Source organism: Nanorana parkeri, unplaced genomic scaffold (assembly GCF_000935625.1).
Source record: "Nanorana parkeri isolate BGI_ZX_2015 unplaced genomic scaffold, ASM93562v1 scaffold259, whole genome shotgun sequence".
Lineage (NCBI taxonomy): Eukaryota > Metazoa > Chordata > Amphibia > Anura > Dicroglossidae > Nanorana > Nanorana parkeri.
The window spans coordinates 1172683-1185355 of NW_017306527.1; the positions used below are offsets into that span (position 1 = coordinate 1172683).

At 41.0% G+C, this 12673-nt stretch overlaps 1 protein-coding gene across 1 annotated transcript in view; it reads right to left on the minus strand.

The window, feature by feature from the left end:
• Nucleotides 1-591: 591 nt before the first annotated feature.
• Nucleotides 592-12673, minus strand: part of MAP7 (microtubule associated protein 7) — a 110620-nt gene continuing 98538 nt past the window's right edge. Inside the window, exons 15-19 of the mRNA XM_018556932.1 lie at nt 10570-10620; nt 4347-4398; nt 3177-3312; nt 1582-1775; nt 592-968 (exon numbers count right to left, since the gene is read on the minus strand). Of these exons, the coding sequence (XP_018412434.1) occupies nt 958-968; nt 1582-1775; nt 3177-3312; nt 4347-4398; nt 10570-10620 (444 nt within the window). The 3' untranslated portion in view covers nt 592-957. The remainder of the gene's footprint in view (nt 969-1581; nt 1776-3176; nt 3313-4346; nt 4399-10569; nt 10621-12673) is intronic.

Genomic DNA, 12673 nt, shown 5'->3' on the forward strand with positions numbered 1-12673 from the left:
AAAAAAAAGGATGGTGAATGTTTATTTAGAAGTTCAACATTTGTCTTTGCTCTGAAACGAGCATAGAGCTATTCTCATACTTTATAATTACTCTTTCATTTGACTCAGCCCTATTTATACATATATCTCTCTCTCTATATAGATATATCTATATAGGTCTGTGTGTTTAAAAATTTTGTAAGGCAAAGAAACACCCATGGGTAAGAAAAGCTGACAAAAAAATACAGTTTTAATATAGATTTAGTTTTTTTCCTTAAAGATTTTGTTATTGTACAGCAAAATATAGAAGTGTACACTAAAAACAGGTAGAGCTTGTTATGGGGAAACCTGGTTTTTAATTAAAACCAAAACTTAAAATCATTGTACCTATTTATCTGATTAAGGAATGTCGTTTTGTTTCAAATAAGATAAAAAGAAAAACTGATGAGATGATTAAAACAGCCAAGTAGTAATTACAATTCAGAGAACCTGACTCAGTAGCCTATACATTAAAGCCCCTATAAATGGAGTTCTCAGCAATAATATTTAAACCAGACGGTTTAAATGAGACCGCTCTATAGCCCTACATGTAGAGCTATGAGGGTGTATTCAAGTATTAAACATATACAGTGTAAAATATTACTAGCAGGTTAAACAATTACATTTAAAACAGACCAGTCTTAAGAAGGTCCTACAAACTGCCTCGATGCTTCCAGTTATTGATTATCTCCTTCAACGTTTGTAAAAACTTCAAAAATAGGTGTCAGAAGTTGAATTTTCAGGGAAAATCCCTTTTTTTTATGCACTGCACACTAAAAATCAAGGGTATGTTTCCACAAAACACTCCCATAAGCTGGTATGAATCTAGTTTTTCATCTCTTCGGATATTCAGTCAATAACTTATAAAGTAAACAATCCTTCCTTCATTGCTTGGAAAGAATCCCTGGGGCTATAAAGATGATTTCTGTGTTGCGTTGTTCAGATGACCTCTGTAAGTACCAAGCATATCAATAATTATACGTACATTACAAGTATACACACACGTATTAAAAAAATAATAATAATAGGGAACAACTGATGCTGCTTGGCAATTCTATAAAATCTGGATAAGAGGAACACTGAGGGGGAATTGCCCAAATGCAGAAAACATTTCTTCCTCTTGTTCTGTAATATAAATAGTTATACTAGATTCACACATCTGCGCGTGCAATACCCAATGCACTGTAACATGCTGTATATATGCACCACATCGCACAGGTGTAAATGGTCCATTTGTTGTGCTGACAAAAGAAACACCTTATTTCCTACTTGAGAAAAACAGAAAATCTCCCTACTTCCAGTATATACGGTATGACATGATAGATAGGAAATGAGGGGAAATCCTCCCCAAAAACAAGCACAAAGAAAGCAATAAAAACACTTTCTGGTAGATTTCATCACTGCCTGCTTCCCCATAATGGCTGTCAGACAAAAAGGACACACAGAAAGCATTTAAATCAGACAAAAATTATCCTGAACAAAGAAACAGACAATTATAAAAAATAATAGATGTAACCCTTCTCCACCCTATCCTAAACTATAAACTTCCATGTATTACCATACCTGTCGTTTGTGACGTTTGCACATTATCAACCTCAAAAGCTATAATTGGATTCAGCGGAAAGTCCTCGATACTGTTCCCTTCATTATTTAGAGCGTCAAGTTTGATTGGTTTAGTTCCAACAGGCAAATTGATGATCTCTTCAAAGTTGTTGTTTGGCGTACATAACCCATTTTCATTTGGTTGCTTCTCCGTGCTAAATGGTATTTAAAAAATGAACAAATTGACAATTACAGGGCAATCAAGGCTTGAAATTACACAGCATGTCAAGACCAGACCATGTACATCGATCAGCCATATGTCTGTACACACAGTACATCGCAGTTTGTTACGTATGGGGCTGTGTAGCCACAGACTGGTTAGTGTGCCCATGCTGACCAGTGTCCACTGTCAAAAGCACGTACACAATGTGTGAGCATCAGAACTGGAACACAGCAATGGAAGAAGGTGGCCTGGTCTGATGAACCATGTTTTCTATAACATCGTGTGGATAGACAGGTGCTTGTCTATCGTTTACTTGGGGAAGAGATGGCACGAGGATGCACTATGGGAAGAAGGCAAGCCGATGGAGGCAGTGCAATGCTTTGGGCAATCTTCTGCTGGGAAACCTTAGGTCCTGCCATTCATGTGGATGTTACATTGACATGTACCACCTACCTAAACATTGTTGCTGACCAAGTAAACCCCTTTAGGGAAACGGTATTCTCCGATGGCAGTGGATAATGTGCTCCGCCACACTGCAAAAATGGTTCAAGAGTGGTTTGAGGAACACAACAACGAGTTAGAGGTACTGACTTGGCCTCCAAATTCTCCAGATCTCAATCCAATTGAGCATCTGTGGGATATGCTGAAAAAAGTCGATCCATGGAGGCCCCACCTCGCACCTTACAGAACTTAAAGGATCTGCTACTGACGGCTTGGTGCCAGATACCACAACATACCTTCAGACGTCTAGTATACAGGGATATGGGAACTACTAGAGCCAAGCATATACATACATACATACATACATACATTGAACTAGATGGACCTGTGCCTTTATTCAACCTCACCTACTATGTAGTAGAGTTCATGCCTCAATGGGTTAGGGCTGTTTTGGTGGCAAAAGGGGGACCTACTTAATATTAGGTGGGTGTTCATAATGTTATGCCAATCAGTGTATATAGCTCAGATCGAGCAGCTACATTTCTAGTTCAGATACATCACCACCCTCTACAATTTGGCTGATAGGAGAAAGCTAGGGCTTGTTTTCGGCGCTAAGGACCCTGTTGGGGAGATGTCACACTGTAACCATCACCTGACTTACTCAGAACCTCTTCCTAGCTTAAAGTCTAGAGCTCCACCAACCATATTCCAGTATATTTCCTTAAAGAATTGAGATGTTTAGTATGATAGGAAAAATAAAAGCCTGATGTGGCTAAAAATGACAGCAACCTGTATATTTTTATTATATGTCTTACAATGATGCTCTCCAAGTCAACTAAGAGCAATTCATGTAATATTGCTGCTTCACTGGCTATATCAAAGTTTTTTTCACGGGCACTGGTGAGGGGCAGCATGCTTTATGCAGCACAGGTACCAGCATTCCGAGTCTCACCTGTCTACAGGAAAAGGCTGCTGAAAAGTAATAATCCTTGGTGGAGGAGTCAATGATTCTCCATTGCGGGAATTTTCTTCTGTATCCTGGAGGAACATCGGTTCTTGTTCCTCTGGTAAAGATGACGGTGTGATGGCTGCAAAGAAAAGAGACTACAGTTACCAGGCTGCCTGTATGCTATTCAAGACCTTAATTGAGTTAATAAAAAGTTAACACATTCTATTTTTATTTTGAAATGTTACAATTGTCCTAACTTAACATACATTGTTAAAATTCAAAAAGAACAATGCACTTGGTTAGGCCCTGTTCACACCTGGGCATTTTGTAGCGCATTCCTACGCTCTGCAAAACGCTCAAACACCGAAATCCCATTATTTCCTATGGGCATGGTTCACATCTGGGCGTATTACAGGCCGTATGAACGCGCTACAAAACACCCTACGCCCAAAGAAGTACAGGAGCTTCTTTGGGGCGTTTTTGTCACGTGTATCCATTGGGATACAGCCAAGTAGCCCTCGGAAACGCGTGTTTGTCGCGCGTTTTTCTTACCGTGAATCGTGCGCCACGAAACGTGCGACAAACGTGCAAATTCGATACGCCTAGGTGTGAACCCAGCCTAAAACAATAAACAATTCTAGTGCACCATGTATCTGACACAGCCTGATTTCCCTCTGCCATCTGTCTGCCCAGAAGGCAGCTTTAAAGTCATATCTACTCTGGTTGCAGCACTGCCTCTGAATGCACTCAGCTCCATAGCCCTGAAACTTGCATTTGGCTGATTATCCAAGAAGCTGGCCTCACATGCATATACAGAGCTTGGACCTCAGACACAGAGGGGCAAAGGTCAGGTTGTGCCAGAGTACACGAAGCGTGTTTACTGTATGTTGATGTAAGCTAAAGACTAGTGCTCTTTAAATGAAATGTAAAATATGCTGTAATCAGATAATAATAATAATATCTTAGTTATAATAACCTAATGACAATGATAAAATATGTCTGATATTGATTAGGCAGTATTGGAGAGCCTAAATAGCTTGTTCATCTACAAATCTGCACATACTATACAATACATTGAAGATCACAATCTGTAACAAATGAACTCGTTTTTTATGTTCCAATGTGGTCTGCCACATTAGTAAGTCATGATTACTGGCTTGTTATAGTAACTACCTGTATTCTCCATATTTTTAGGTATTTCCCCATTTCTTTGAACAGTGGATTGCTGTAAAAAAAAAAAAAGGCAAAGCACAGTTTTAATAATAGGTAAATACTAACTTTATCATCTTCAAGTGATGCCCAAAACTCCTTGCTGTGGCAGAACAACAAGGTAAATAAAATGGCAGCATTGAAATACCACAATCTGGCTACTCTAATGAATCTTTATATGAATCATTAAGACTGGGGATTGAGCAATATTAATAGAAAGAAAAGACTGAAAGGAGAGGGGTCAATGTGGGATTGTGATGAAAGACCTTTGAATGTAATACATTTTCAGGAACTGGTAACTGAAATGGGATGTTGTTATTTAAACTACATTTGCCTTGAGTTATTGGTTATCTAGGCTGGGCAGGGGTAGCGACTTCCCTGCTTTGGAGAAGTAGTGCTAGTAGAAAAGCTCAGCAAGACGCTGATGTTTTGAGAGAAGTAAATTTGAAAATCTTTCAAATGTATTGGCTATGGATAATGTCATAATATATATTGGGAGGGCAGAATAGGTACTATGGGTCTATGCACTTACCGTTAACCAATCCATTTCTGTGAGACTATTTACAGCAGGAGTAGCCAAACTCCGGCCCTCCAGCTGTGGTGGAACTACAAATCCCATGAGGCATTGCAAGATTCTCATAGCCACGTCTCCCAGAGAGAGATGCATCGTGGAATTTGTAGTTTCACCACAGCTGGAGGGCCAGAGTTTGGCTACTTCTGGTTTATAGGGTGCTTTCACTTCTCGAAGCCAGAGAGTTAAAGGAGAACTATGGGGTCAGTGTTTTTCCCCATAGTTCTCCTTAGGGTAACGGGAGGACACAAACTAGCATCCTCCCGTTACCCTAAGCTCAGTATACCGCGAGCTACAGCTCGTGGTATACTGAGACGCCGCAGCCGGAGCGGATCCCGACTTAGATGACGGGATCCGCCCAGCTGCGTGAGTGACAGCTGGCTAAAATTAAAACAGATCTTTAACAGACATTGGCATGTATTAGAACTTTGCCCCACGATAGCAAATATAGTGGGTCCACGTCCCCTATTGACGGCACGGAGAGCAAAAAATCTAAAGGACCCTATTGTCAATTCTGAATTTAGACCTGCCAAGGATGCATCATTCCTGTCAAAAATGCCAAAAGTAAATGGAATGTACCCCTGCGGTAGATGTCAGGTATGCCCCTACATTCAAAGAACTAAATGTTTCCACAACACGGAAGGTACAAAAACTTACCAAATAACCCAATATATAAACTGTGGGAGTGACAAAGTTGTATACATGCTAGAATGCCCCTGTAAAAAGTCATATCGGCAAAACCAAAAGATAGCTACGTGTACGGATAGGGGAACATTTTAATGTTGAATCAGTTTTTATTAGTATTTTTTAACAGTTCCTTAACAATCAGTATCAAAACTCAAGAAGGGTACAAAAAGTACAATCAGTACAAATACAACGAGGATATCAGGCTACATGAATATATGCATTGAGCAATGGTGTACTGGTGTGATCATTCAAGCATTAAAAGGGAAGGTGACCTAGATTCGGTCACACAATACGAAAAGCTAAGGCCTTTCTATGTTATGCATAATTCCACCTTAGTGAGGAACAACACCACGATGACTATGTGTACATTATAGATCCGGTGGTAGGGGAACATTTTAGAGATATTAAAAATAAGGTCATTGATAGCCCATTAGCGATGCACTTTGCAGATTACCATAATTCTTCCCTGGAAGGCCTGAGGGTTAAGGGTATCTATGTATTGAATATATCCTCAAGAAGGGGAGACTTCGATAAAATACTCCAACAAAAAGAAAAGACCTGGATATTCAAACTAGATACCATGATACCCTCAGGCCTCAACAATGAGATGAACTTAAGTGTTTTTCTTTAAAATCCTAGTTTACAAAACTCTTCAATCCTATATATATATAGGGTTGTTTTCATATTCTATTTGGTTAAAAGATTGGATGACAAGATGTGAACATGTTCGAAATGAATGAATGTTGAGATATACCTCTTGTCCTCTATAAATACAAACTCTCATCTCCACTTAAATTGATTAACATATTCTGAGTTCAAAATTAGATGGCAGGTGTGACAGGGCTACTTAAATAGCCACTCACCAGCTCCTCAGAGAAGCTCTGACGAAGCCCGGCAGGAGGGGCGAAATGCATCGGCTAATGTGTGCTTGATTGAACAGCTGTGTGACCCTACACACAAGACAACCTCCATGTGAATGGATCAGACAATAGATCTACCACATCCATAAGGGGAGGAAAACACCAGCGGTCAGACGTGGAGCCAAACACCATTTCGCGGAACACTGGAATACTCCAAGAATCACGGTGCACCGTGTCTACAAATTGAAACCCAAGGGATAAGCTTCCCCAAGATCGGAGTGGACAGAACAGGGTTGAGACAACTAACAGTGAGTACAACAATACACCGACAGCAATATATCTCACTTGTCTCCACTCTCCAATCACAGCTAAGTGATGGGTGTTATGGACTCACGCTGAACCCGGGATTCTGAGATGATGGATCCGATAGCACAACAACACTTTTAAGAAATCTTAATCACCTCAATTTATGTTTACTACGGGGACACTGCAATATTGTTATCAAAGGATACTTTGGGGTTGATTTACTAACCTTATAAACACACCACGAACGCGTATACACCTCTGCAGTGTGTTCCCTCCCAGCATGATCTATGGGTGGAATCTAAACACCTTTGTAATGTGTACACACCCAGCAGGTGTGTTGTGCAAAGCCCTGAATGAATTCCAAGGTGATGTTGGGTAAATTAGCTCTATGTTGTGTTGCTTGCGTTGATGAATGCAAGGAATGTAAATGCATGAGCTAACCATTTTTGTCTAAACTGTGAAGCAGCATTATATATGCATCATGTGCATGATTTTTCCATATATGGCATTAGTGGAAATATGCTTTTAGAGACTTTTTGGTTGATAAATACGTTTTGCTGTGTGAAAATCACACACACCTGGTGTGTGTGTGTGTTTAGGTTAGTAAATCACCCCCTTTGTCTCTGAAATCCTTAAATGGACACAGATCCTTGAGGGCTAAATATCCGTATATTGACATCCTTCGTGATACAGGGCAATTCCCCTCTACCCACAAGAATAGAACCGTGACCATTTCTGATGATTATTTATAGAACCGTGAGGGATCAATATCACTAAACGAAGAATCCCCTTGACGATATATAGGAGGTTTACATTGTCAATGTTTGTGTGGGGCCCACAGGTTTGCATGAGTGTATGTATGAGTGTTAACAACGTTGTCTTTTAATTTTGAAACTTGAGAAGCACATTAATATTGTTTGGCATCCTGGTTACTTTAATCAATTTTGTACTATTTTTTCACTGATAAAATTGGTCTCGATTTATTTTTATGAACTGCTACTCCCAGTTACCTTTTACCTGGGAGACCTCCTTACTTCTTGCATATGTTTATTTAGTTCAATAGGAATACCCCTCCCCCTTTTTTTTTGAGATAAGGGGCATCCCTGCCTAGTTCCTTGCAGTAAGGTAATGGGGGAAGATATAAATCCTCCCGAGAATATTCTGGCTATAGGGGACTCATACATAGCATGTATAAGCTGAAGAAAATGACCCTCGAAACCCATCTTGGACATTAGGCAAAAAAGCCAATCATGTCTAACATAGTCAAAGGCTTTTTCAGCATCTAGCGTTATTATGGCACATCCCTCACCAGGCTCACGTGTGCATTGATCTAGCACTGCTAATACTTTCCTGATGTTAATAACAGCCACTCTACCCCTGGTAAACCCTACCTGAGTGGGGTGTAGGAGGTGCGGCATAATAGACGCCAGTCGGTTGGCCAATATTTTTGAGAGTATTTTAGAGTCCACATTTAGTAGAAATATGGGTCGATAAGAGTCTGGTAACTGAGGATCCTTATGAGGTTTTAGGAGCACCTTAATATATGCTTCTTTGCCTGTGGGCATATACGACCCTGTAGTCCACATGTGGGTAAGTGCTTTGTGGAGTGTGGGTAGCAGCGGTGTTTTCAGGAGCTTATACATTTCCGCAGTGTACCCATCCGGCCCTGGGGATTTGCCATTACTCAAAGAGGCTATCATATGCATAATTTCCGACTGTCAGCGAAACTCCCGCTCTGCGCATGCGCAGCGGAACATATTCTATTTGGTTAAAAGATTGGATGACAAGATGTGAATATGTTTGAAATGAATGAATGCTGAAATATACCTCTTGTCCTCCATAAATACAAACTCTCATCTTCACTTAAATTGATTAACACATTCTGAGTTCAAAATTAGATGTCAGGTGTGATAGGGCTACTTAAACAGCCACTCACCAGCTCCTCAGAAAAGCTCTGACGAAGCCCCGGCAGGAGGGGCGAAATGCATCGGCTAATGTGTGCTTGATTGAGCAGCTGTGTGACCCTACACACAAGACAACCTCCATGTGAATGGATCAGACGAAAGATCCACCACATCCATAAGGGGAGGAAAACACAGGTGATCAGTCGTGGAGCCAAACACCATTTTTCGGAACACTGGAATACTCCTAAAAATCACGGTGCACCGTGTCTACAAATTGAAACCCAAGGGATAAGCTTCCCCAGGATCGGAGTGGACAGAACAGGGTTGAGACAACAAACAGTGAGTACAACAATATACCGAAAGCAATAGATCTCACTTGTCTCCGCTCTCCAATCACAACTAAGTGATGGGTGTTATGGACTCACGCTGAACCCGGGACTTTGAGTTGATGGATCCGATAGCACAACGACACTTTTAAGAAATCTTAATCACTTGAATTTATGTTTACTACGGGGACACTGCAATATTGTTAGCAAAGGATATTCTGTTTCTGAAATTCCTAAATGGACACAGATCCTTGAAGGCTAAATATCGGTATATTGACACCTTTCGTGATACAAGGCAAATTCCCCTTTATTTACAGGAACAGAACTGTGATTATTTCTGATGATTATTCATAGAACCGTAAGGGATCAATATTACTAAACGAAGAATCCCCTTGAGGATATATAGGAGGTTCACATTGTCAATGTATGTGTGGGGCCCACAGGTTTTGCATGAGTGTATGTATGAGTGTTAACAACGTTGTCTTTTAATTCTGAAATCTGAGAAGCACATTAATATTGTCTGGCATCCTGGTTACTTTAATAAATTTTGTACTATTTTTTTCACTGATAATACTGGTCTCGATTTATTTTTATGAACCACTACTCCCAGGTATCTTTTACCTGGGGGACCTCTTCACTTCTTGCATATGTTTATTTGGTTCAATAAATCTTGATGACCAAGTCCATCCCAATTGAATAGAAATATACACATAGGTTTTTGGTCTCCAGGAATACCCCCCCCCCTTTTTTTCTGCCTATCTAGAGGCAGAGCCAGCTGTACCCGCCCCCTCCCCCGTCCGTTCCGCCAGTCAGCGCTGGCAGATCGGAGCGGGGAGAGGGGAATCCAGCCCTCCCCCTGTCACGGCAGTGAGCCGTGACAGGATCGAGAGCTGAGGGAACCCGGTATGTGTTCGCTCACCTCCCGATCCACTGAGCCGACCTGTGACAGTCTCATTGTCACAGGTCAGCTAGAACTATGACGTGAGTGGAAATCACTCATCTCATAGTTCTCCTTTAAAGTGAACCTCAAGCTAAAACCATTTTTTGTAACATTTTAGATACAGCAAACTTTGTTTTTCATAATGTCTGGAAACACCAGAGAGCCAATGAATGTCACCAGCACCTAATGACTCTCCAAAGAAACACATGCAATGCAAAAACGGAAACAGGAAGATGTGCTTAGGGCAATAATTTGGGTGTCATCAGGCAAGGAAAGGAGGGAAAACCATCCCAATCTGAAATCAAACAGCAGTGAAACAAATTGTGAATCCTTCGTACATTACTTGAATGATAAAACTAAGCGTTGGATGGAGTTCCAGTAGAGAGTGTTGCAATGGAGGAAATGTCCATAGCACACATATCCATGGGTTCCTATGGACATGCAGTATGACACTCCGGTCACGAAGAACATACATTCCCATTGTGCTAGGTGTACATTAGGAGTGAAAATTGCAACAGGTGACAAGTATTCTTATTTATTTTCTTGTGAAGCAATATAATAGCAATATAATAATCAATACTTGATGATTGTACCTTATCCCCAGGTTCACTACGCCTCGTCCTCTTCATGATCTCCTCCAGCCGCTATAGAATAAAACAAAAAAGTTTTTCTTTAGCTTGTGGAATGCTTATATTGTGCCTTGTCTGAGTTGGTTGATATCCTTAATATTGCTTACCTAGCTATGCAGATACAGTTGTGCTCGTAAGTTTACATACTCCTGGCAGGGCGATCAGGACACATTGGAGGGGAAATTTATCAAAATGGGAGCAGACAGAATCTGGACAAGTTGTCCATAGTAACCAATCAGCTTCTTTCTTCAGTTTGTTGAGCTAAGTTTTGAAAATGAAAGAGATAAGCTGGTTGGTTGCTATAGGCAACTGCTCCGGATTTGATAAATCCCCCTCCTACCATTGTGATTTAAAATAATCACAGAATAGCATAAACATAAAAAAACATGGCAATAAAGAAAAAAGTAAAATGGCCCTATTCAAAAGTTTGCAAAGCCTTAGTTTTTATTATTATGTACTGGGCCCTTTAGAATTAATGACAGATTGCTTTTGTCTTTTGTGATGGCTGTAAATAAAGCCATTTATTTTCTCATTTGCTAAAGCTGTCCATTCTTCTTGCCAAAAACCTTTCAGGTCTTGTACATTCTTTGGTTGCCTAGCATTAAATGCATGTTTGAGATCTCCCCAAAGTTAATGATGAGGTCAGGATATTGAGGTGGCCACTGCAGAACCATTACGTTTTTCTGCTGCATACATTAAAGGGTTGACTTGGCCTCATGTTTCAGATCAATATCATATTGGAAACAAAAATGTGCCCCATGAGCAGCTTCAATGCTGATGTATGCACACTTTTCTCCAATTTATATCTGACAATATGCTCAATTTCTGAGCCCATATTGCCACTTGACTAAATTCCCTAAGTTGCTGTAGTTCACACACACCCAAAACAGAAGAGATCCATGTCCATGCTCCACGGAAGGGATGGAGTTCTGCTCCATATAGGCCTTGTTGCCTCCTCGCTAAACTTCGAAGTTAGAGAACTATGGGGCAACCTTTTTTTGCCCATAGGTCTCCTCAGGTTTACAGTAGGACATATACTATGTCCTCTGGTGGCCCAAAACTCTATATATTGCGGGCTATTGCCCGCTATATGCTAATAGCACTGTAATAGCTTCTTTGTCACAGGCCGGCTTGAATGATGGGGATGAGTGTTTTTCACTCGCCCCATAATTCTCCTTAACCACCTCCCGTCCGCCGAATGTTGAAAGACGGCCGGACGGGAGTCTCCTGGATGCGGGTGGGCGTCTTTAGATGTCCTGGGTGCACAAGCAGGAAACCGCCTGGATTTTAAACAGCCAACGATGGCCATTTACAAACAAGCGGTCCAGCGTCTGTAAAGACGCCGGATCGCTTGTATGATGCAAGTAAGGGTGCACCCCCCCTCCTTACCTCTCTGTCCCCGCGATCCCGGGCGTCCATCCATTCTGGGCGATGTGGCTCTGTGCACTAAGAACGGAGGGAGATCAGTACGCGATCTCCCTCCGCTCTCCTCCCGGTCTCTGAATGCAGGAAGTGATGTAAATTACTCTGTCACTCTCATTTACAGAAACCGGAGAGAAGCTGATGAAGCAGATCTGTGCTACATCAGCTTCTCTGGGGATCCCTAGGTGACATTAGGGATCTTAGAGACCCCTTATGTCTCCATAAAGGGGACCTGTAACTGTAATTTGTTATCACAAAGGGGACTTAGCAACGTATGTGATAACAATAATGTTAAGTGTTAAAAAAAATAAAATAATGCTCACAAAATAAATAAAAATGTACACACACAAAACAGAAAAAAAACCACAAAAATGTTTTACAGTCCCCCACCCCCACATAGACGCGCAAAAATGCGTTAGATGCGCCTACACGCGAAAAAACGACGATTGCTCCAATTATGCTGCACGTTACATATCGCCACGAACGTCGCAATGAGAGCAATAATTCTCGGGCCATCAATCACTAATAGCACTAAATTGATGAGCGGTAAAATATTTTATGCCTATGGCCAATTTTGGCTATGGTGGTTTTTCTGCGATTGAGGACGCGCGTAATTTTAAGGCTTGACATGTTTGGTGTCTATTTA